Raw genomic sequence first — 23,162 nt, forward strand, 5'->3', positions numbered from 1 at the left:
GAGACACCCTAACTCAATTCAAGAAAATAGCTCTAAATTGGTCAATTTAAGAGATATTAAAAAGTTTTTTGTACAAAGTTGCTTAAATTTAGTTAAGCTATAGCTTCGCAGAAGAATGTATACCTTAATTTATTCAAACAAAAAAGTTAGATTTTTGATTTTAATGATAAGAACCTCTAGGGTGGTCATAAAAATGAGGACCTAACTATAACAAACAACTTTGAAGAAAAGATTTTCAGTCTAAAGTTTCAATTTCAGACTCAAAACATATCATTCCACCTAAATCTGCATTCTGGTCCACTGTGCATTGATGCTCAGCACGGAAAGCAAGATCGATGGAAAACAAATCAAGGAAAAAAAATCAAATAATAATAATACGAGCCTTGAATAAAGTGTAAAGAACAAAATCAAATAATATATTTATCTTTAAATTTGTTGAACCTCTTAACGAAATCCCTTTATTAAGAGCTTCGAGTGTGTTGGTTTATTTTCTTTTAACTCCGTTATAAATGCTTGTCTTTTGACAGATACGCGTATTTCGTCTACTACACTTGCAGACTTCATCAGTGCCTCTGTTGTGGTGTTGCGTACTTGGCACTGATGAAGTCTGAAAGTAGTAGACGAAATACGCGTATCTGTCAAAAGATAGATACGGAATAACATGAGAACGGGGGAACTTTGTCATAATGTTTGTATCAACTAATTCATTAAAAGGGCCCGTTCAAATGTTTCGTAACGCAAAAATGGTGTATTTAATTTTTTTTTTGATTACGTAATAAATGCATGGGCCCAAAATTGTGCATATAATCCTTTTTTAAAATTATTTTACTTCAAAATGAGAAATTTGATTATGATTTAAAATTTGATAAGGACTAAAATATTAAAAAATATTTTAGACATTTTTCCACCCAATACTCTATACTAGATTTGAGGGTATAATTTTAGCTTTCTTCTCGCAAAAAGAAAATTAATGGAGGGTATTTTAACAAAATTAACAGTTTACCGAATAAACATGATTTTACAGTAATTTATCTCTCAATTTATATTTTTATCGGATAGACCAGACTTCGCGGTTAGCGGTGTCACCCATCATCAGATATACACTCAGGTCTTTTTTACACGGGGGATATGTACCGTATGAAAAAAAACCGTGTAAAAAAATTTACCGAGATTTTGATTTTTCACATGCTTAAATGTTAAAAAAAAAATCGGATTTTAATGCCATTATATATATGGACCAATAGCATGCTATGGTCCATATAGACATTTTTTGATTTTTTTAAAAGTATGCCATTCGATTACCTATAGCTTGAAACGGATAATGTGATAGGAATAAAGTCGATAGGTTGTATCGTTGTCTAGAAATCGTTGAAAACGTACCTTGTAAATCGTGTAAAAAAACCGTGCAAAAAAGACTTCAGTGTATTATGAGTGTCACGAAATAAGGGTTCAATTCCCGCTAGAGCCAGTGGAACTTTTCGCAACAACCAAATTTCCCTACTGTTCTACTGGATGTTGTGTGTTCTCCGTTGTCTAGCGTTACGTGTTCAGTCTATACAACGCAGATTAAGCCGATTATACAGAGCTAATTATAAAAGGGATAAGAAAGTTGGTACCAAAATGCAAATTAACGGTAGCCCTACACTGCTTTCAATAAATGAAAAGTATTTCATTCTACTGGACAGAATTTAGCGGATTCCTATGTGGCGTGATACCTGTTGTTTGGAATTCGAGCAGCTTAATTCGAGGGATCCATTTTGGTCTGGACTAAGTTTGCGCTGCCGTGAAATAAGAATGCTTGTACACCTGGCTGTGCCACAAGCAATGTATTTAATCACAAAAAAAATACATTAACCTACAAACAGTCCTGCCTATAACATAATTTATTGAGGTCCCTACTTTTGACAGTATTCATGAATGAATAGGATAATTGGAAAGCTCATTTTTACGGAATTGTTTTTCAAAGTTTACTGAACATCGGTATTGAGTTGGTATTTTTTTTTACAGTTGAGTTTCGATTGCAAGTTTACAAATGTAATGGCGACCCCGGCGTAGTGGTTAGCATCCATACCTCTCATGCCAATGTCACGAGTTCAAATCTCACCCCCGGACAAGTCACGAATGACCCAAGAGTGTTAAAGTGACTATAATAATAATAATAATAATAATAATAATAAAAAAAATGGTAGTTCTTGTAATGGACTGCAGTGTACAAGCAAGTTTTTCCAGAATACATATGATTGTATAAAACCTTCGCAAGATTATTTTCTAGACGCAATGTATTTAGGGAATCTTACTTTGTTATGCCAACATAAAAATTACAAAATTATTTTAAAACCGTCTGGCGACCACATTACAGAATCTGTTTATGTTGCGAAAAATTGCAAATTTTTCATGTAAATCTGTCATAGAATCTTACATTTCCCGGTTGAGTGTATATGCTTATGCTACGCATGTACACGCAGTTTGGACCGTAAATTGATCCTGAAATGGTAAATTTCATTCATTGCTCACAACACGCGATAAAGATTTAGTTATGATTTATGATTGAACAGGAATTGTTATTTCGTGATCTCGTGTATTATTTATAATTGGTCACATGGGATTTTTATCTTGCGTGCACGAATATCAAATTTAATTATTATCATTAGAGTTCGCCATAGACATACAAACGCAGGTTAGAGAGCTAACTCATTAGTACAAGTTGGGAATGGCAACAGGTGTTTTACAGTGAACAGTTAATGTTTTGCAGTGAACGACGATGGTCAGACAACCAGTGGATGAGATTATGTGATTATTAATATTGAAATTTATTAAACATTTGCTAAAGATATTAATCTTTTGTGGATAAAATGACGAACTTAGTGACAAGCGCGGTAAATGTGTATGGTAACGTTACCACAAACGACACGGTTTCTATCCCAAAGCTTTACGATTTTGGTGAAAATGACGGAACTTTTATCATGGTTTGTGCGTTTTTGTTAGTAGCGTTGCAAACCGGGTTTGCCTTACTGGAGTCTGGTTGCGTCAGTGAAAAGAATGAAGTTGACATGATGTTGAGGAACATCGTGGATATTGTACTTGGGGGTATATCATTCTGGTTGTTTGGATTTGCTTTTATGTTAGGAAGAAGCGAGTATCAAAATCCGTTTATAGGCCTGGGCGATTTCTTAGTTGATGTCTCAGTAAATGATCTTTTGATGGGGCAGATTATGGTGGTCTATCTGTTTCAAATGACGTTTTCAGCTTCTGCAACAACTATTGTTGGTGGAGCTATCGCTGAAAGGTAAGCATGGTATGGTTAAGAAACAGCTTCGACCAACGAGATCCTATTCCAAGTACGGAATTTTTCTGAAGAAAGTTAATCGTGAACCTAAAAGATACTCTAAAATTAAATGTGTCATGTTGCAGAATGAGCGTTGTAAGCTATTTACTATGTGCTTGGAATAGAGTGTCGGTGCCGAAGATGTTTCACACAATAGAAAATAATATAGCTTTATGAGGTATTGATAAGTAGATTTTTTTTTAAAAAACCCATAAAAAAAAACTCTTTTGTTTTGAATGAAAAACCCCAATATTGGGATCGATGACAAAGTAATTTTAAACAGCTCGAATGATGGATTGATTCAGTAAATGATCAATATTCTAGCAGTTTCAAAGAGCGGTATTAGGTCGTTCGCAATGCTGTTGTATTTTATAAGGACTGTTTTAATTTCAAACTAGAGCAGAAACGCACCTCTCGCAATGCTGAGATGCAGTTTCATTATTCGAGCACTATTTTGCACCCGATTTGCAACTGCTCGACTAATCTATTTTATTTCTGAGCGAGTTTGAAACACGATTGGAACTCTGTTTCAAATTTCTTTGGATGTATTTAAAGATGTTTCATAAAAAAAACTCTATGAACTTCATAGAGAACAGTAAAGTTTATGAAACTTGATGATTACAAACATCTTTTAGAACTGTGCGATGTGCTGATCGTGTTGCAGTTTTATTTTTGACTGTTTCAAGTTATAGAATTGTCGAGTCGCTTAAAACAATTTTGAAACTCAGCATTGCGAACGGCCTTAGCTGTTCTCTAGTTTGAAGTATAGTCGCTATTTTCATAGTCTGGCGGATAGAATCTCGGGAACCAATTGAGCGTCAAATAGCGGAACCAATCGAGCAAATCACGACTAACAACAGAAAAGAGCACATCAGCTAAAGGGTGATACGGTCAAAATTTGGTCAAGGGAAAACGCGTGTAAATCGGTGAAATCGTTTATTTAAAAAATCAAATTAAATTTCTTTTTCAAGTTCAATTAGTATAAAATTCAGGAAAAATATTCAGTTAGGCTTCCGCTTTTCCAAATCCGAATTGCCGGGCCTTACGCGTGACCCCTGCCATCAGATTTTGTACAGCCACCTTGTCCACCTTCTTCGCCGCAGAAAGCCAGTTTGCCTTGAACTGCTGCTCGCCCTTAGCAGTTTTTTTGGTCTTCTTTAGGTTCCGCTTGACAATAGCCCAGTATTTCTCAATTGGGCGGAGCTCTGGCGTGTTGGGAGGGTTCTTGTCCTTGGGAACCACCTGCACGTTGTTGGCGGCGTACCACTCCATGGCCTTTTTACCGTAATGGCAAGATGTCAAATCCGGCCAAAACAGTACGGAACAACCGTGTTTCTTCAGGAAAGGCAGCAGACGTTTATTCAAACACTCTTTCACGTAAATTTCTTGGTTGACAGTCCTGGAAGCTATGAAAATGCTGCTTTTCTAGCCACAGGTACAGATGGCTTGCCAAACCAGATATTTCTTTGCGAACTTTGACAGTTTCATGTGCTTGAAAACATCTGCTACCTTTCCCCTTCCTTTTGCCGTATAAAACTCCTGTCCCGGAAGCTGCTTGTAGTCGGCTTTGACGTAGGTTTCGTCGTTTATTACCACGCAGTCAAACTTCGTCAGCATCGTCGTGTACAGCCTCCGGGATCGCGCTTTGGCCGTCGTATTTTGTTTATTATCGCGATTTGGAGTCACTACCTTCTTGTAAGTCGATAGTCCGGCTCGTTTTTTGGCTCGATGCACGGTTGTAGACGATACACCCAGCTTATTTGCGGCATCTCGGAGAGAGAGGTTAGGGTTTCGCTTGAAACTACCGGCAACTCTCTTTGTCTTCTCAGCGGCTTCCGGTTTTCGATTTCCCCCCGATCCAGACTTCCTGGCTGTCGACAAACGTTCCCCAAACACTTTAATTACATTTGTAACGGTTGATTTGGCAACTTTTAGCGATTTTGCCAACTTTGCGTGCGAGTAGCTCGGATTTTCGCGATGCGCTAGCAAAATTTTGATACGCTGCTCTTCTTGCTTGGACGGCATTTTGACAACTGAAGAGTGAATTCCAAAATCAAAATAGGAGCAAAATTCTACACACACACACCTTCAAAATGAGGGGTGTTCAGGTTTTTTAAATGCAAAATTGAAAGAAATACGTCAAGTTGATATTGACCAAATTTTGACCGTATCACCCTTTATTGCGAACAAAACGTCGGAAACCATTTTCTCGTGACTCAAGGCTCGCCTACGCAAACTAATACCATCTTTGGGTTGTGGAAAGTTTCCCTTATCCGATGATGCCGGTAATTTGCGTTCGATTGACGTGGAAAGAATAATTTACGTTTGTTTATAAATGTTGATAGTACCTTTTCAATTGTTGGTCTAAAATATATTGAATTGGTTCCACTTTTTGATAAATCGAAATTCTATCCGCCAGACTATGAATATAGCGACTATAGTTTGAAGTGGTTAAGACTAGGGTTCAGAATTCAGATACATGGTCATTATCGGTGTTATTGCTTGAATTTGTTGCGAAGGAATCCGTCTTTGACTGACAAAGGGGCGTGCCTTTGGAGGGTGTTCCAACACTCCGAAGGGTATAAATAGTGGGACTTTACCATTAGAGTTGGATCCGTGCTATAAAGGCAGGAATGACAACTGTAGCAAAACCGAATACTTCATCATTTTTCAATAGTGGTGGAGTAATACGACTTGCACCAAACTATGGATACGGGGTATACTACAACAGATTAAATGACTGGTCGCAGTGAATTTTTAGTCCCGAACAGAGAAATAAAAAAACTACAAGGGACAGCCCTATGGGGTTGTACGTAATGTTGACGTAGGACTACGTGATCTTATATAATAAATCTTATATGTTAACTGCAGCAGGAGCTTGTGTTTTGTGTAGGAATTTGAACGGGGTTCCCTCTGTTTATACTCTTTAATATGACGCGCTTGACATAGATGGGCCACAGCGACTCACGAAGAGCTACTGAATCCAATTCATAGCGATGCGGTTTCTTCCTCCTTCTATGGATGCTCATGTTGGCTGCAGCTTGTGTACTAGAGAACGCCACCACTACCCACGCGGTGATTGAATAAACACCGTTTGGTGAGACCGGATGGAATTCAACTTTGAAATCTGTGTTATGGAAATCGCTTTTCGCAGGCAATCGGTGGTAATTTTAATTTGCATAGCAACAGTTACACATTCGTGTAATTTTCAATAGTGAAATTTTGAAAAATGATAAATCCTTAATTTTAACAAATTCGTCGGAAAAATCCCTATCGATTGAGATGATATCCATTATCTCTGGATCAAAATAAAACCACTTTCATGTCGCGACCGACTTTGGTTTTTTTAAATTGCACCCCCAATGTTGCCTTCAAGAACATGGTATGTTAGATTTAAACATATCCAGATAGAGCTGGAATTAGGCGTAACAGTTTTTGGAAACAATGACTTCTCTTGATGATTTTTAGAATTTCAAGGTACGCCCACTCAAACCAACATTACCGTCGGGCAGGGGAAGTCTTATTCTACCTGATTTTGATGTGAATTTGCGTGGGCGAGTCTTTACATCATCGAAATAAGTCATTGTTTATAAAAGCTGTTACGCCCTAATTCCAGCTCTATCTTGATATGCGAACTGACATCCGACCTTGACAAATGTCCAAAAATACTCTGTTACAAATTTATGGTGGTCCTAAAAAGGACCGTTTTGTCGTGATGTTTGAGTAATACTGAGCTATTAGGGTGTTAAACACAGATGAAGCTGGTGAGCTTGGCATAGATGGCCCACAGCGACTCACGAAGAGCTACTGATTCCGATCAATAGCGATGCGGCTTCTTACTCTTTCTATGGATGCTCATGTGGGCTGCAGCTCGCTTCTTGCAGGCAGTTTATTGTTGTGTACTGGAGAACAATGTTCAACGCCACGCGCCGAAAGCACTGCCCAACAAATACTGAAAGCTGAATAAGAGCTTATTAAGGTAAAAATATGCTTCTTCAGCTAAACAATAGCTTATTCAACTATTAATCAACTCAAATTGTTTGTTGGGTGCTGCTGCTACTGATGATGATGCCGATGACCGGAGACCACCACATACGGTGATTCGAACTGAATCCGATCAGCGGTTGAGGCCAGCCTTGATAGCTAGCTGCTTGCGGGGAGCCTTTCGTTGTGTGGAGAACATCACCACTTACCACGCGGTGATAGAATAAACACCGTTTGGTGAGACAGGATGGAATTCAACTTTGAAATCTGTGCTAGAGAAATCGCTTTTCACAGGCAATCGGTGATAATTTTAACTATCATAGCAACAGTTACACATTCGCGCAGTTTTCAATAGTGAAATTTTGACGAATGATAAGGTATCAAATTCAACAGATGCGTAGAAACATTTCTGATCGAATGGTGATAAAATTATTGAAATTGGTCCAGGGGCAGCTGAGTTATTAACGTTCAAAATTTTTCATAATTTTGTTACATGTTACATTTTCTGTTTTCACACAGTGTAACCTCATACAGAAATCGCAGACGTAGTCCTACGTCAAAATAAAAAATAGCGTCGTGTCTAGAATGAGCTTCCAAATTAAGCTTTTTTTTAGAATCTTCTTAAGAAGCTCCTTCTGTAAGTTTTTAGAAGCTCACAGCAAACAATAAAGTTTAATATTACATCCAAGACGAAACACTTCAATCATGTCGAAAATCTTATGTAATTTTTATGGCCACAAAAATAAACAAATGCAGTAAAAGCAGAGTAATGTCAGTTGATGCACTGTATTAATGAGAATTTTGTCCTTTTATACCATATTTTCAACATGATTGAAGTGCATCCACTTTGATGTGATATTAAAATTAATTTTTTGCTGTGCTTGTAGAATCTTTATAAGAAGCATATTTTAGAATCTCCTTTAAAGCTTTTTCTTTAGTTTCTTCTTTAAGAAGCTTATTCTAGACACTTCCCCGTCTCTTCGCTCCTATGACTAACAAAACACGGGCAGGGCAGTAAAACTGGTTTGCCGAGCATTTTGTCGTTTTAATATTGCAAAAACCCTTTTTTCATATAAAAACTATACAATGGATGAGCATGAGCTTTATTATAAAAATAAGGCTCTGATGATCATACCACTTGCTGAACTTTGGTTTGATTCGTTCCTTTCTTTGCTCAGCCAATTTTGTCAATATTACCTTTTGGTTAGCCTAATTGATGAGTTTAATACCTCACTAGAAGAAGTGATATCAAAATGATATCAAATTTTGTTATTAAAATCATGTCGATAACAGTTTTTGATATGCTATTTTTTAATTTCGGTTGAATTCATATTTTGATATTTCTAAAAAGTATAATTAAATCAAAATTTTATATTTTATAAAAAAAAAACATCCACATTTATCACTGAAATCTACATTTGTTATTATTTTTACTTCTTACGAGTCAACCATGATGCTTGTTATTTTCTTAATGAACATCACAAAGCCAACTATAGATGATTACAGTGTTGTTTTATTTATATTAATCTATCTGCAAATTGAATTGTTTATAGCTGCATCTTATTATATGTAATATACTTCTTCATTGCAGTAGCAGCTATATTATCCATATAAATATATTTTCACTGTGTCATATTTTAATGTTCTGATATATATCATTTCTCCATTGCAAATATTTTCATTATATTTTCATTATATAAATAAATACTGGGTTGGGAGGGAGCATCAGGGTATCATTCAAACTGAAGCTGGACGATGGTATGATTGACAGCTGGAGTCTAGGAGAGAATAAACACTATTATTTTCTTTATCCTACCGATTCGATTGTGGTGGTGTGAATTCTACTCCAACAGTTTCAGGGAGATTGACGCGCCCTTCTTAACAAACCATCAAGTAGGAAGCTTAATAAGTATTGCGAATTGTGTTAGTCGATTTGTTGGAGCGTATCGTTGGAAGGAGATTCTTAAATTCCCGTGGATTTCGCGTAAGTGTCTCTGCTTACGGGTCCGCCCTTCCGTTTTTGGCCCTTCATACAGCGATATTGTGAATTCAGATCGGCAGCTCAAATTGATCTTGCTATTAAGTGGAGCTGCATACAAGACAAGTCTTGAAGGGATGGTGGCTACCTTACATACATACATACATACATACATACATTAATCTATCTGCGAATTGAATTAACAAATCGATATAAAACTGATTTCGTCCTGTTCGTCTGTAATACTTATAATAATACATTGTCGAATATATAATAAAAGTTAAATAGCTTTCGTAGGCTTAGTCGGTTTCTTAGCTTATATTTACACATGTTGTCATAAATCTCATTTTGTAAGTAACGGCTAGCTCAGGGTTACTCTTAATCCTGGGTCGGCTTACCACGTACTTCAGGCAGACTCCTGGGGAACAAAACGGACAATCAACCAAACCAATAACGACTAGAAAAGGACTTGCATGCAAACCCAAGGCTCTAGTAATAAAGAATAAACGTCACAAATTTATTTTAACATTTTATTTAGGACATATGAGAGGCGAGAAAAGGAGGGAGTTTTAGGGAGAGGGTATCGGTGGCACCGTTCAGCTGCTGGTGGGGCCCTTCACATGCTTGAAGTGCGAGAGAGAGAGAGAGTGTTTCTGCTGACATACCTGATCCGGCTTGCTTGTTGGAGGGGTGCTCACGGAAGAGGGGGAACACATCGGTTCCAAGCACTGGCAAGCAGGGGTGGACCCGCCGGTCCTTACCAGGCTGGTAACCTCCTTGGCGTCCGTTCACGACCGTGTGTAGTCACCGTGTCATTCATGTCTGTTAAAATATGTTCGATGCGAAGGAATTGATCATTCATAATAATAGAAGAGTCATCGTAGACTAATTGTTTACATGATTCGTGTGTCCTATTCCTATATTGACTATAATTGCACATGAAAAGAAAACTCTAAATTCAAAATCTTCACATTATGCTATTGGATCTAATAAACTTTAATAGTTCGTCATATTTTAACTTTTGTTATTTGTCTATAATGACAAAAGCGATTCATTGTATACTTTCTTGTAATTTGTACCACTGGATGATTATTTCCAATTTTAATATGACTTTAATATGACACCATTCGTACTTTATTGACTACATTTTTTGATTTTGAATCTTGATATCAACCAATAAATTTCAAAACATTCAGATTACTAAATTTGATATCACGATATCAAAATAATAACTAATTTAGTTTTTTTAATTTTTTGTTTTCCTACCATAGTTATAATAACATATTGATTACTCATTTTGTTTATTATTGGCGAAATTACTAATATCAAAACGCATACATGGATTTGTTATCAAGAAAATATTATATGTTATCTTTTTAATATCCTTCATATACCATTTAGATCTAATTTTTGTTATGATTACTGTTAACTGAACCAGGAACTGAACGGTAGGAAAAATATGTTATCACGAACGCTTATATCAAAATATCAAATTTAGTTTTCATTTTTTTTTTCATTCTCTACTCGGGTTGTGTTTTTACATGCGGTACATACCCTTTTGGGTGGATTGGTATTGCTAGAATCTGATTCGCTCAGCTGGCTCAGCTCTACATTACATTCAGAATATGGTACACTAAAAGGCCTCTCAGCCAATACTCGAGCATCATCAGGATTATGACCATGGCTACCAGGTACAGGGGATACTCAAAATAACTAGGATAGACACATATTTTGGTCAACTTTGGAGTGTTGTAACTTCGTCAAATATGATCCGAATTTAATTATTCCAAAAACATTCGACTGGAAAGCTAAAATAGTTTTGAAGTGTAGCCACAAAAAAAATAACATGGTCACCAGATACCGGAGATACTCTGGGTTTTCGGAGAGCTTGTCTAACTTGCTAAACTTTGATGAGATTTTATATAGAATGCCGGTTAAAAATCTATATAATTTGTGAATAAACAGAAAGAAGAACCATTTCCAAAAGCGATTACTATGCCAAGAACTAAGAACGGCTAATAAGCAACCGAGATATGGTCCTTTCCCTAGAATCGGTTCTGATGGAGGGTTCTGAATGCAGATCTATTAATAACTCAAAATATGCCATGCGACAGCTCATTTTTCATGAATTTTCGTCAATAGGCTTTAAATGCATCATTGACCACATTTGCTGCTCTTGAAACCTCCGGGATACCCTTAAGGGAACCTTTAGTCAATTGCATTATTACACCAAAACATGCCGTGCGACAGCTCATTCTTAATATTTTTTTTTCATAAATAGGCCACTCGTCAGATGGCAGGAACCAATGTCGTATAGATGATGACGAATCATGAAACAAACAAAAAACACCAGGTTGCACATCCATTTTCCTATTTAATTATTGGACAGATACTCACCAATTGCATTATTTTTCGATTCAATATCGTTGATTATTATTAAGTTGGCGTTGCAGAGTGGTGGCAGAACTATTGAAGTCAAATCTGCTGGGAGATTTCATCAAACCAAAGTGTCATGAATCTGATTGGACCATGTTGTCCATAACGAGTTTGACGGTTAGCTAAATGCAAGAAATTGCGTCGTCTCAAAGGTCGTTCTGGAACATAAGTATATATTCAATTCAGTGAGAATATCTGGTGCTTCAATATCGTTGGTCAACACCTAAGCCACGAATACAGCTTCTTTTTTCCAGGGTATCAATTCCCAGCAGCATACAGCGATGTTCATATGGAGGAAGATTCAGTGCGTCGTGCCAGGGTAAGTGTCGGAGGGCTAAGCGCACAAACTTTTTCTGTACAGCCTCGAAGTTTCTATTGTATGGACACCATACTACTACGGCAAATTCCAAAATAGAGCGCACTAGGGCACAGTAGAGGGACTTAAGGCAGAGAGGATCGTGAAATCCATCAGCAAGCTTAAAGATGAACCCGAGCTGCTTGTTAGTTTTTGCTAACACATCTTCACAATGCGATCGGAAAGACAGCAATAGCAGGGTGTATGGTATCAACGCTATACAATGCATTTGTATAAGTAACGCGAAAATATTGTAAACACAAATAGTGACGTCACTATTTGCATGGGTAGCATACGGAGCCCTGCGTATGTAGTTGAGATATTGCTTATATCGTACAGTGGTGTCACTCACGGAACATAGCCAATTGCTTCAACATTGAAGATGTGCCAGGTTTTGTATCATCAATATAAGCGTATGCTTCAATTGAAAAGTAAAAACCATAATGCGTGGTAACGAGGAGAACCATGGAAAAGTGTGCATTTTGTGCTTTAAAAAGGCAAAACAGCCGAAATTCATTCATCAAACCTTGAAGTCAGCGATCGTTGCCGATTTTTTACCAGATTACAGTGAAAATAATGAGATTTATCCTAAAGGTCACCAAAATTCAAAACCTTTTCAATATTTCCCTCGATGTCAAAGAGCAATTTGTTGCCAGAGTAATTCGAAATACGAAATGCTGTGCAGCTGTCAAATTGTCACGGGAGAAAAACACGTGTATCAGTGGGATAAAAGCTTTCGTTTACAAGAGAGATTTCAAACTTTAAACATATCAGTTTTCTTTTTCCGTTCAGGTTCTTTACTGCTCAGGGGTTTCAGTGTGCTCAACGTCTCTCTTGCTACCTGAAAAAAGATGGCAGGAATCGTGGTTCGTATCTTTACGGGTTCTCACTATGTGGTCCTTTGAAAAATCATGGGAAACAACTTGTTTGAAGGCCACACCTTCAAAGCAGATAGTTATTAGATTACAATTATTGACAGAAAATTGTCATATTACCTTTTGAACACCTGTGCACAGCAAGACAACTTCCGCAAAGAACTTTAAGATAAATCTCATTATTTTCACTTCAATAGGGTAAAAAAAAATTGGCAACGATCACTGTGCCTTTCTTCGATTCTCCTCGTGACCACGCATTATGGTTTTTATCCCAGGTTTTTACTTTTCAATTGAAGCACACGCTTATATTGATGATATATTGCTGATTGCATCTGAAACTGGACTGTTCCAAAAATGCAAAAAGTGTGATAAAAGTACACGTTTCCGTCAAATCGTTTTGATGTCTTCGGAGCACTTATTGCTTGCATCATAAGAAATAAGTGCACCGAAGACACCAAGGCGATTAGACGTAAACTTGCAATTTTATCACACTTTTGAATAAGTGAAAACGCGCTTATTAGTCCAATTTGGTGTGAAATGCGCAATAAAATCTGACACATCTTCAATGGTAAAACAATTGGCTATGTTGTGTGAGCAGTCTTGTAGCGGTCGCGGTAGTCGTCACATTTTCTGAGAAAATCAACTGCCTTTGCCTCCGACACTTGAAAAACAAGTTATCATAGTACAGTACCAAATTAAAATGACATATGACAGGCTCTGTTATACGACACTGTCGCCGAAGACCGTCACGAATGCATGTATTTTAATATGTATTTTTCTCATAATAAGAGCTGCTGATGTTGTACTAGTATGAATTCTGAAAATAGCATGCAATTATATCCTAGAAATAACATTTCTGATTAGAAATGGTTTAATTAACACCAAATTGATGAATTATTCTACCATTTGTGTTGTGTGAGGGAGATGGCGTTAGAGCATAAGTTTACGAATACAAACGGACTGTCGCGCACGACAACGAAGCGAGTGTAGTAAAAAAACCTCAACCGTTTCAACCCCTGTGTGCAAGTGTCACCACTGTACGATATAAGCGATGTCTCAAAGACATACGCAGTGCTCCGTATGCTGCCCATGCAAATAGTGACGTCACTATTTGTGTTTACCATATTTTTGAGTTACTTATGAAAATGCATTTGACGATCTGCATTTTTCTGTACCTCTTTTCATGACAACAACAATGATAGAAATAACAGTAGGCACAAAGGCCTTGCGTCTGAAATAAGAGATAATATAATACGAAAAAATTGTTGATTTTCGCGGTTTTCTTAGTCCAACTTTTTGCCATGACAACACAAAATGTTTTAACACGAAAATTTTACTTAGAATTAGAGAAAAAACCTGATGTTTGTAGATTTGCGACATCTTGTTCCAATATAAAAAAAAATCAAAATTTATTTTTGTGTTAAAAAAAACACAAAAATTAAAAAAAAAATCAAATTTTTACCGATGAAATATTTTAAAACTTACAGATTATGAAAGTAGAGGTCCCAAACTATCATCTAGGGAAATAAAATTTTAGGTACATTCACTTTGAATAAAAGTCGCCTTTAAACATAGCGTGCGAGGAAAAGATCCACAGCCGTCTTTTCTTCTAAGCGTGCTTCTTTATCATTTTCATTTCTTGCTGATTGTCTAGCTAGCAATGAAGCGTTGAACACGTTGTATGAGAGAATCAAAACACGAGTTCATTGTAGAACTTCGAAATGTAGAGCCTTGGCGACAGCTCTTTCTTCATGCATTTTCATGAATAAGTTTTGCATTGGCCGCTCTCGGAGCCACCAGGATGCCTCGGTGGAACCTGTAGAAGGGAACGATTGCATTGTTACACTAAAACATTCCGTGCGGCAGCTCTTTACTTATTGTTTAACTTCAATAGGCTTTCGGTAGGCTTTAAATTTATCATTGTCTACATTGGCTGGACTATTTTGAATGGATTGTGTATTGGTTTGGTCTAAACTTGCAGTTATCCCCTGCTATAGGTTTTCCCAAGGGCATCCCTGTGGTTCCAAGAGTGGTCATAGTGGTACTGATCCATTTAAAGTCTTTCAAAAGCATTTTAATGAAAAAACATGAAGAAAGAGCTGTCATACGGTAAAAACGCAATTGATCCCTGCTACAGGATCCCCCAGGGGTATCCCGTGATCCATTCAAAGTTTACGGAAAGCCTATTAATCAATAAAATATGTAGAATAAGCTGTAGCACGGAATGTTTGGTGTAAAAACGCAATTTTCCCGAGATACAGGTTCCTACGGGGCATCCCGTCGCACGGCATATTTTGTAGTGTAAAATGCAATTGTCCCCTATTACAGCTTCCCCCGGTAGATCCCGGAGGTTCCCAGAGCGACCAATGAGGACAATGATACATTTAAAGTTTATGGAAAGCCTATTCACGAAAAAAATATGAAGAAAGGGATGTTGCTCGGCATGTTTTGGTGTAAAAAACAATTGTTTTCTACCATAGGTTCCCCCGGGGGCATCCCGGAGGTTCCGAGAGCAGCCAATGTGATCAATGATATATTTAAAGACTATAGAAAGCTTATTGACGAAAAATCATGAAGAATGATCTGTCGCACGGCACGTTTTGAGTAATTAAAAAATCTGCCCGCATTCAGAACCATGCATTAAAACCGATTCCGGGGAAATGGCCATATCTCGGTATTATTCGTTTTGGAAATGGTTCTGTGTATTCACAAAATATATATATTTTACTGACATCATATTTACATATTTTGCAAATTAGATAAGCCCTCCGAAAACCCGGAATACATCCGGTATCCGGTGATTATGATTATTTTCATGGCTACACTGCAAAACTATAGCTCTTTCCCAGTCAAATGCATTCGAAAGAATTAAAATCGGACCATATTTGACGAAGTTACAACACTTTAAAGTTGACCAAAAATTTTCCTATCTTAGTTATTTTGAGTATCCTCAGTATTTGAACCTCTTTTGCATTGCTGGCATAATCATTATCAAAGTAAGTGATGAATCTACGCGAAACTGCACCAGTGCATGCGACACCTAGGTTTGAAATCCAAAACCACAAAAGTGATGATGTACTAAAAAATATTCCATACGATTTTACAGGTAGCAAAACGTCATTATCATTTTCACATCATTTCCATCTGCTCGTCGACCGTAAAGCGCCCATTACATATGTCAATATATTGACAAACATCGTAATTGTCAATCAATATATAAATTTTGACAACATTAATGACAATACACTAAAGCGTTTGTTACTCAGGTCAATATATTGACAAAAAATTGACATACTCAATATTCTTCCCCTACCCAAGAGGAGGGAGAACGTACGTCATTTAGACCGACTGACTCACAATGCACCTTCACGCATGCAGTGTTGGCATTTTCAGGGCTGATAGCACCAAATATATTCAAAAATAGTGATTTTAGTGACTAAAATGAGTAAAAAAGGGACCATTAAGTGACTAAAATGAGTAAAAAAGTGACCATTAAGTGACTTTTAAAGCACAAAAAGTGACCAAAAAAGGAGACCCAAGAACTTATTGAGCTCCAATTTAAAAATGTATAAGAAGATTTTAAGCATTTTGTCAATATTAGTAGTATTTGTTCTTGTATGATCGGTATCTGTTGTAAACAGACATGAGAGATTGATTTTTACACTAGCCTGCTGCTGGCTACTCTTTCATTTTGTTCAATTTTCAAGATAAATCCTTTTTTCAGTAAACCTGTTCCAATTCATAATTGTTGCCCAACATGTGTGTTACATTTTAAATATTATGCTATGAAAATTCATTATAATTATCGTTAATAAAAACAATCGCTATTGTATGGTTTTTTGCGTGTTTTATAATACAACAACCTATATAATCCGTCTTCATCTGCAGGAAAACACATCTAAATTTCAGCTGTTCGATGGAACACAACGTACCAAGAAGACTGGCAATTCTACTAGCTTTCATGCGCATCCATATAGTATTTCATTTGAACAAATACCCTCAAGCTTTGAGCGTTGAATGGCGAGACCACAGACAAACAGACATAACCCATTGAATATTTATCACTGTAAAACATCGTCGCTAAAACATTACCGCCATCTGTTGAATACACTGTGGTGGGTAGTACACTAAACAGATGGCGGTAGTTTTTTTTTTTTTTTTTTTTTTTTTTTTTTTTTTTTTTTTTTTTATTATTATAGTCACTTTAACGCTCTTGGGTCATTCGTGACTTGTCCGGAGGTGAGATTTGAACTCGTGACTTTGGCGTGAGAGGTATGGATGCTAACCACTATGCCGGGGTCGCCCCATGGATGGCGGTAGTGTGTAAACGTCAAACGCAAGAGAATTGACTATGCGCGCCACAGGTGGCGGTACTACCAACTACGATACTTATAAATTGACCGTTAAATGCTTGTTCGATGAACAACTTGCGAGTGTTATGTCTGTTTGTCTGTGGCGAGACTGTGACCCTCGGTTGGTATTGTATACAAGCACTTATATGTTGTCAGTTTTCTTACAGGCAGGGCTGCACATCAGTCCCATATGAGTTTTTGTCAGCTTTGAGTTCGCAATACTATTCGTTATCTAATGGCATCTCCTAATGCATCACGACTCTTATTAAATTTGACCGCTTCGTTTAGTGAACTATTGGTATTATTGTAATTGGTCAGAAAAACTGGAGCGATTATCCGGTAAAATCCATTTCCTTTCACAACTTTTCAGTATCTATTTTATGAAAAATATTGATTAAATCAAACGGAAAATTACCAATTACGGAAGCACAGCAAAATCTAACATATAGTCAGATGTTCCAAATTAAAACCCTAAAGCTTTCAGCATCCCATAGTGAACCACTTGTTTTAATTAACATTTTTTGCAAAAAAAAAATGTAAAATGAATGTCTATTTCTGGGTTGAATTTAATGTGATTCAACCTTATCTTGTGCTTCTGTGCCGAGATTAGATTCTTTGATTAGTATGAATTTCTCCTTGTTTTCCAGTAAAAGTTTGTTATCATCCATCATCAGAACGTAAACAATCCTTCAGCGAACACTGAGTGGTCCACAAAAACGTAATGATGACTTCAACTTTGAATGCAGATTGTATGGAACCAATATATTTGACTAGTTCAAGTATCAGGTAAACGTTCACCTTATTAATAAACAGTTTAAAATCAACAATGAATAGTACATGAATCTAGTGACAGCTAATAGAGGATCCAAAATAGGGAAATTAGTACTACTTCTTTCCGAAGTAGTTAGTTATAACAGTTGCTTTCTTCTTGTTGACTATTTCCTCCATGCTGTCAGCTGCTCGTTTTTGCGACGCTTCCTTTTTGCGCACTGACTCGACACCATCAAGCATGGCTTGAGCCAGCTCTATTTCAGCCATATCCTTGTTTTTGTATAATTTTCTAAAAATTGAAGTTTGGACACACAATTAAACACACAAAAATCATCGATTCACAAATCGCCTCGTTATTCAACAATGCTCCATGGAATCATTGATTTTATACATGAAAAAGGTTGAACATAGCCACTTCACCTAAAAAACACATAAAAACTATTAATATGGACTCAAACTATTGAAACGAAAACAGGTCTTTTCGTGCAACTCACTTTTTTTTACATATTTCTGATTCTTCTCTTAACTCAAGTAGGTGTCGCTACCGTACAACAACATCCCCGTATTCTAAAGATATTTTATTTTGGTGCAACAATTAGTTTTTCTCAAAAAAACAAAACAGTTTAGTTATACTTAACCAATTATATTATTATATAAACTCACTTATATTTTTCTCACTGAGAAGATGAATAATCCTTCATTATGTGAAATTAATTTATTAAAATTATTTAATAGCTTTATAAATCAGTGCTAACATTTGAAAACGGCACAAAAGCCATTTGTAAACAAATGGTTTGTGGGCCCTTTACTCACTACTTGAAGTACACCCACGCGACACAACAGCAACATCGGGTAGGGGAAATTTTCCCCTTCCTGACGATGCTGTTGGTTTGCGTGGGCGTTCTTCGGGTAGCGAGTAAAGGGCCCACAAACCATTTGTTTACAAATGGCTTTTGCGCCGTTTTCAAATGTTAGCACTGAAATGTTCTTATTTCTTAGACTTCAGTAATTCACTTCAACGAAACATGCAGTACACGACAATTTTAGAGGGAAGCCCTCAGAACTTTATAGAAGTACTCATCACTTCAAGAAGTTCCGTGGATATTAATGAAGTTCAGAGAAGATCATTGGGAGAACTTCAAAATTATTTACCTTGCGTCAGTTTATTTCAACAATATATAGTTTAAAAAAATCTCAAAAGTTAAGAGCAATTTGAAGGGTTTATTGAGAATCCTCCAGCATGTTATCTTAACTCAAAGCCTTAAGAGAAGATCATAAGTTTTCAGAAAGTTTTAAATAACTTCAGGTAAATTTTGAAAATTTTAAAGATTTTCCTCAAATTTCAGAGAAGTCCTAAAAACTAATGAATTTTATAGAATTTTAAAGAAGCTTAAAAGTTTCATAGAAGATCCTAGAACATCAGAGAAAGTTTAAGAATTTCAGACAACTTTATATATTGAGAGAATTTCTCCCAGCTTCTAAAAAAATTAAACAACTTTTAGAATCTTCCAGCATTTCGAAGAAGTCTAAACTTTTTTTTTAATCCTTTGGAATTTTTTTATAATTTCAATAATGTTCAAAGCATATAAAAAAGTTCCCTGAATCTCAAAGAATTCCAAAGAACAAAATATTTCAAGACCAAACTAACTACAGAGAGGGTTATAGTTTTTCATTAAATATCGCAGAACATCAAGGAAGTTTGAGGAACTTGGCAGAATATGTCAAAAGTTCAAAAAGCTCTTTGAGCTTCAGAGAAGTTTATTGATTTTAAGGCCGAAAGGGTAGCGGGTCTTGAATTATTAAAAAATGCTACGCTAGAAGAATGCTCCTTTAGAAAATGTGAGAATTCAGGAAAAGTTCATAGAACTTTAAATTATTTCCCAGAACTTCAGATAGTTTCCTTGCACATCAATTTTGTTTTTCGGATTGAAATTCTAGTTCAATTAGTCCAAATACTTAATATAAGAACACCAAGCTTCTCCAAAGCTGCTAAAAATCAAAAGAAACTCCCAGAATTGCGAGGGGGACGACTCTATCTACGATGCAAAAAAGATTGTGTTTTGCTGTGGCTAGCTGCGCGCACGCTGAGTAGATAGAAAGAAGATTGATGACGATTCTGAAGATTTCCTGCAAAAAATTGATGAGCGATGCAAGTAGATGCGACAAATGAAAGAAGATTGTTCGAAGATTGATTCGCTAGTGTGAGATTTGTTGACCATCTAAACTTGAGATTTAGATGTGTCGCCCCCCTCGCAGAATTGTAGAGAACACGAAAAATCTCACAAGAATATCCCAGCATTTTAGAGAAGTTCTCAAAACGTCATAGTACCTTCAAGTACTTCAAAGGATTTTCCAGCATATACCAGGTTCAAAATAATGCACAATATATCTAGCATAAAACAAAATTTACAACACCGGAGTTGTGGTTTTTTTTTATAGTTCTAAATAAACCGAAACCAGGATTTAGGACTACGTTGAAGAAGCCCGTAGAAATGATGGAATCGATCTTCATATGCTAGAACTCTTTACTCCTAGAGTCGGTGTATAATGAGTCACGCCAAGAGTGAAGCCAAGTCTACCTATTGAGCTGTCAAACCGGCTACCTATCGTGCAGAGTAAACAAACATTACGATGCTATGAAAGGTCCACGAAAGGTATTGCAATAAAATATAAAATATAATCGAAGAAATGATCATAAACTCGCAGTGAGCAATAAATTGTCATGGGATACGTTTGGTAATGATAACTTATGAGAATTTCTACTATTTTTGGTTGAGATAATTTGACTAAATCACTGATATAATGATTTACTACAGCCGCTATTTTTTTTTCTCGCTAGAAGTCATTTGAAGTTGATGTAGAAGTCCTCTGTTGCCAAGTGAAAAGAAAGGGAATCTTTCGAAAACCGTGATGCGAGTTCAACTGTTTTTCTCTTGGCGTGACTCATTATACACCGACTCTATTTACTCCTTGTGTGAATCATTCGTATTCATTCACTCCACAGAAAATCCCCATAAGGATCTGTCAACCTGTGCGCCATATTTCGTAGGCCCGAATAGAAGTGAACTTCAGTCAACATTTAACCTGTCAAAGCGAAAAAGAATTGACCGATATTCCTAAACAGAGCTGAGTGCTATACATAGGTGCACTGAAAAAGATTTTATGGTTGAATTTTTTTTTCAGGAAAAATATTTTGCGTTCTTTATTGAGCGCCTCCTTCGCTAAAAAAAAGTGACTTTAGTGACTTTTTGACGAAAATAGAGACTTTGAAGTGACCACCTTAAAAAAAGTGACAAAGTCACTAAAAAGTGACCCGCTATCAGCCCTGCATTTTGTTTAAATCTTCGTGTGTGATATAAAATGGATATCAAACTAAATAAAAAAAGTTTCCTTTTACAGTCGCCAATCACTACCCAGGCTTCGTCTATATCGATGTTCATTTTTTACAAAATCACAAGCATAATCATGTAATTTTGTTTTTTTTTACTTTAAAATAAAATTAATACTATTTGCGTTTCACATGCCTACACGTAACGCAAATTCAATAATATATGCAAGTTTTTCCTTTAGGAATGTTTACCAAAACATCAGCATAATAGTTTATTTATGGGAAACTGCATACCATGAACGTGGGTTATTCAACACGAGTGGTAATTCCACGCAGTCGACAATCGATTTGATTCAATTCCATTAATTTGTTATCATGTTGTCCTGTGTATTTTCTGTGTCCTGTCAAAAAGTTACAACATTTGATATTGGCGTTGACGGAACCGTCGAGAAATCATATCTTCTAACAAATATTGACAGTTTCTTATTGGAACTTTCAGTGGAGTGAAAGGATAGTACCAACTAGAAATGCTCAGAGGGTGTGATAGGCGGAGAAAACAAAATACAATACGGCAGCAAGGATTTGTTCCTTAATTATCTTGCAACCCTTGCTAGAAGCTAGCATTTCAAATGACTTTTATTTTTGATTCGATTTACATGCAAAATAATAATTGATTGCATCGCAATATTTTGCACATTTCTTGGTGCCATTCATTAACCAACGAAGATCATTTTGTATTGTTTTTGGTTCCAAAACCTAGTTGAATTTGAGAAGCACACAAAACATAAACGGGATTGAATTTCTGTTCGATTGCAATACTTTCTAGAAAGAATAAGAAATCCTCGGAAAAATTCTAATGGGAATGTTCGATTGGCTCAGATTTTGACAGTTCATTTGGCTCAAAACATTCTCTCCGCCCATCTCTTCCTCTGAGTATTTCTAGTACCAACCAATTCAACAATTTTTAAATTTATTACGAAATTGTACGGACCTATTTAAAACCGTTCAATGATAATGTGTCGATTTTATTGTTTTCTTACGAGTGATGGTAATTTGAAATTTTACCGACTTTTTCAGTAGTTCAAAAACCGGGTAAAATTTTACCGACTCAGGTTATCCGAATTCAGTGTGTAGTTAGCATTTTCCACACTCAAAAAATAAATCACATTTCCAATGGAAAATATCCATTAGAATTTCACTTAACTTTCATGTGATCTCATAATTGGGAATCGCATCACAAAACCACATGAACCTTATGTGTCCAATGAAGTTTATGTGATTTGTCATATACAATTCATGTGATCGTATGAACGTTATTTGAATTTCAGATAAAAATCATTAATTTTGTTATTGGAAAAATATCATGTGCGTTCCCAATGGAAACTATATGAAAACTTTTTCGGTGCATATTTAGGTCCAGTAAGGACGTTTCTCTTTTGACCCACTGATCCATGTTTCTTGTGTGGGGAAATTAAGACAAGTAATATTGACTTTAATACATTGAGGTTAAAAGGCTTCAAACGTATTGCCATTGATGTTGTCAATATTCGTATATTGATGATATTGATAGAATTGACTGTTTTTTTTTGTCAATATATTCTGAGTATTGACAAAGTGAAATGAAAATCAGCTTTTCGTCAATACTTGTCATCAATCATCATCATCAATATCACCTTTTCAATAATATTGTCAGTATGTCAATTTATTGTCAATATATTGACATGTGTAATGGGCGCTTAACGTAGATTCATCAATAAT

The 23,162-nt window shown here is 36.2% G+C and overlaps 1 protein-coding gene across 1 annotated transcript in view; it reads left to right on the forward strand.

The window, feature by feature from the left end:
- Window positions 1–2,852: 2,852 nt before the first annotated feature.
- The window catches only part of Amt (Ammonium transporter), a 50,253-nt gene continuing 29,943 nt past the window's right edge, over window positions 2,853–23,162 (forward strand). Inside the window, exon 1 of the mRNA XM_065231682.1 lies at window positions 2,853–3,286. Within this exon, the coding sequence (XP_065087754.1) occupies window positions 2,853–3,286 (434 nt within the window). The remainder of the gene's footprint in view (window positions 3,287–23,162) is intronic.

This window comes from Ochlerotatus camptorhynchus, unplaced genomic scaffold (genome assembly GCF_037179485.1).
Source record: "Ochlerotatus camptorhynchus isolate MF236.1 unplaced genomic scaffold, CSIRO-AGI_Acam_v1.1 ptg000359l, whole genome shotgun sequence".
Classification (NCBI taxonomy): Eukaryota; Metazoa; Arthropoda; class Insecta; order Diptera; family Culicidae; genus Ochlerotatus; species Ochlerotatus camptorhynchus.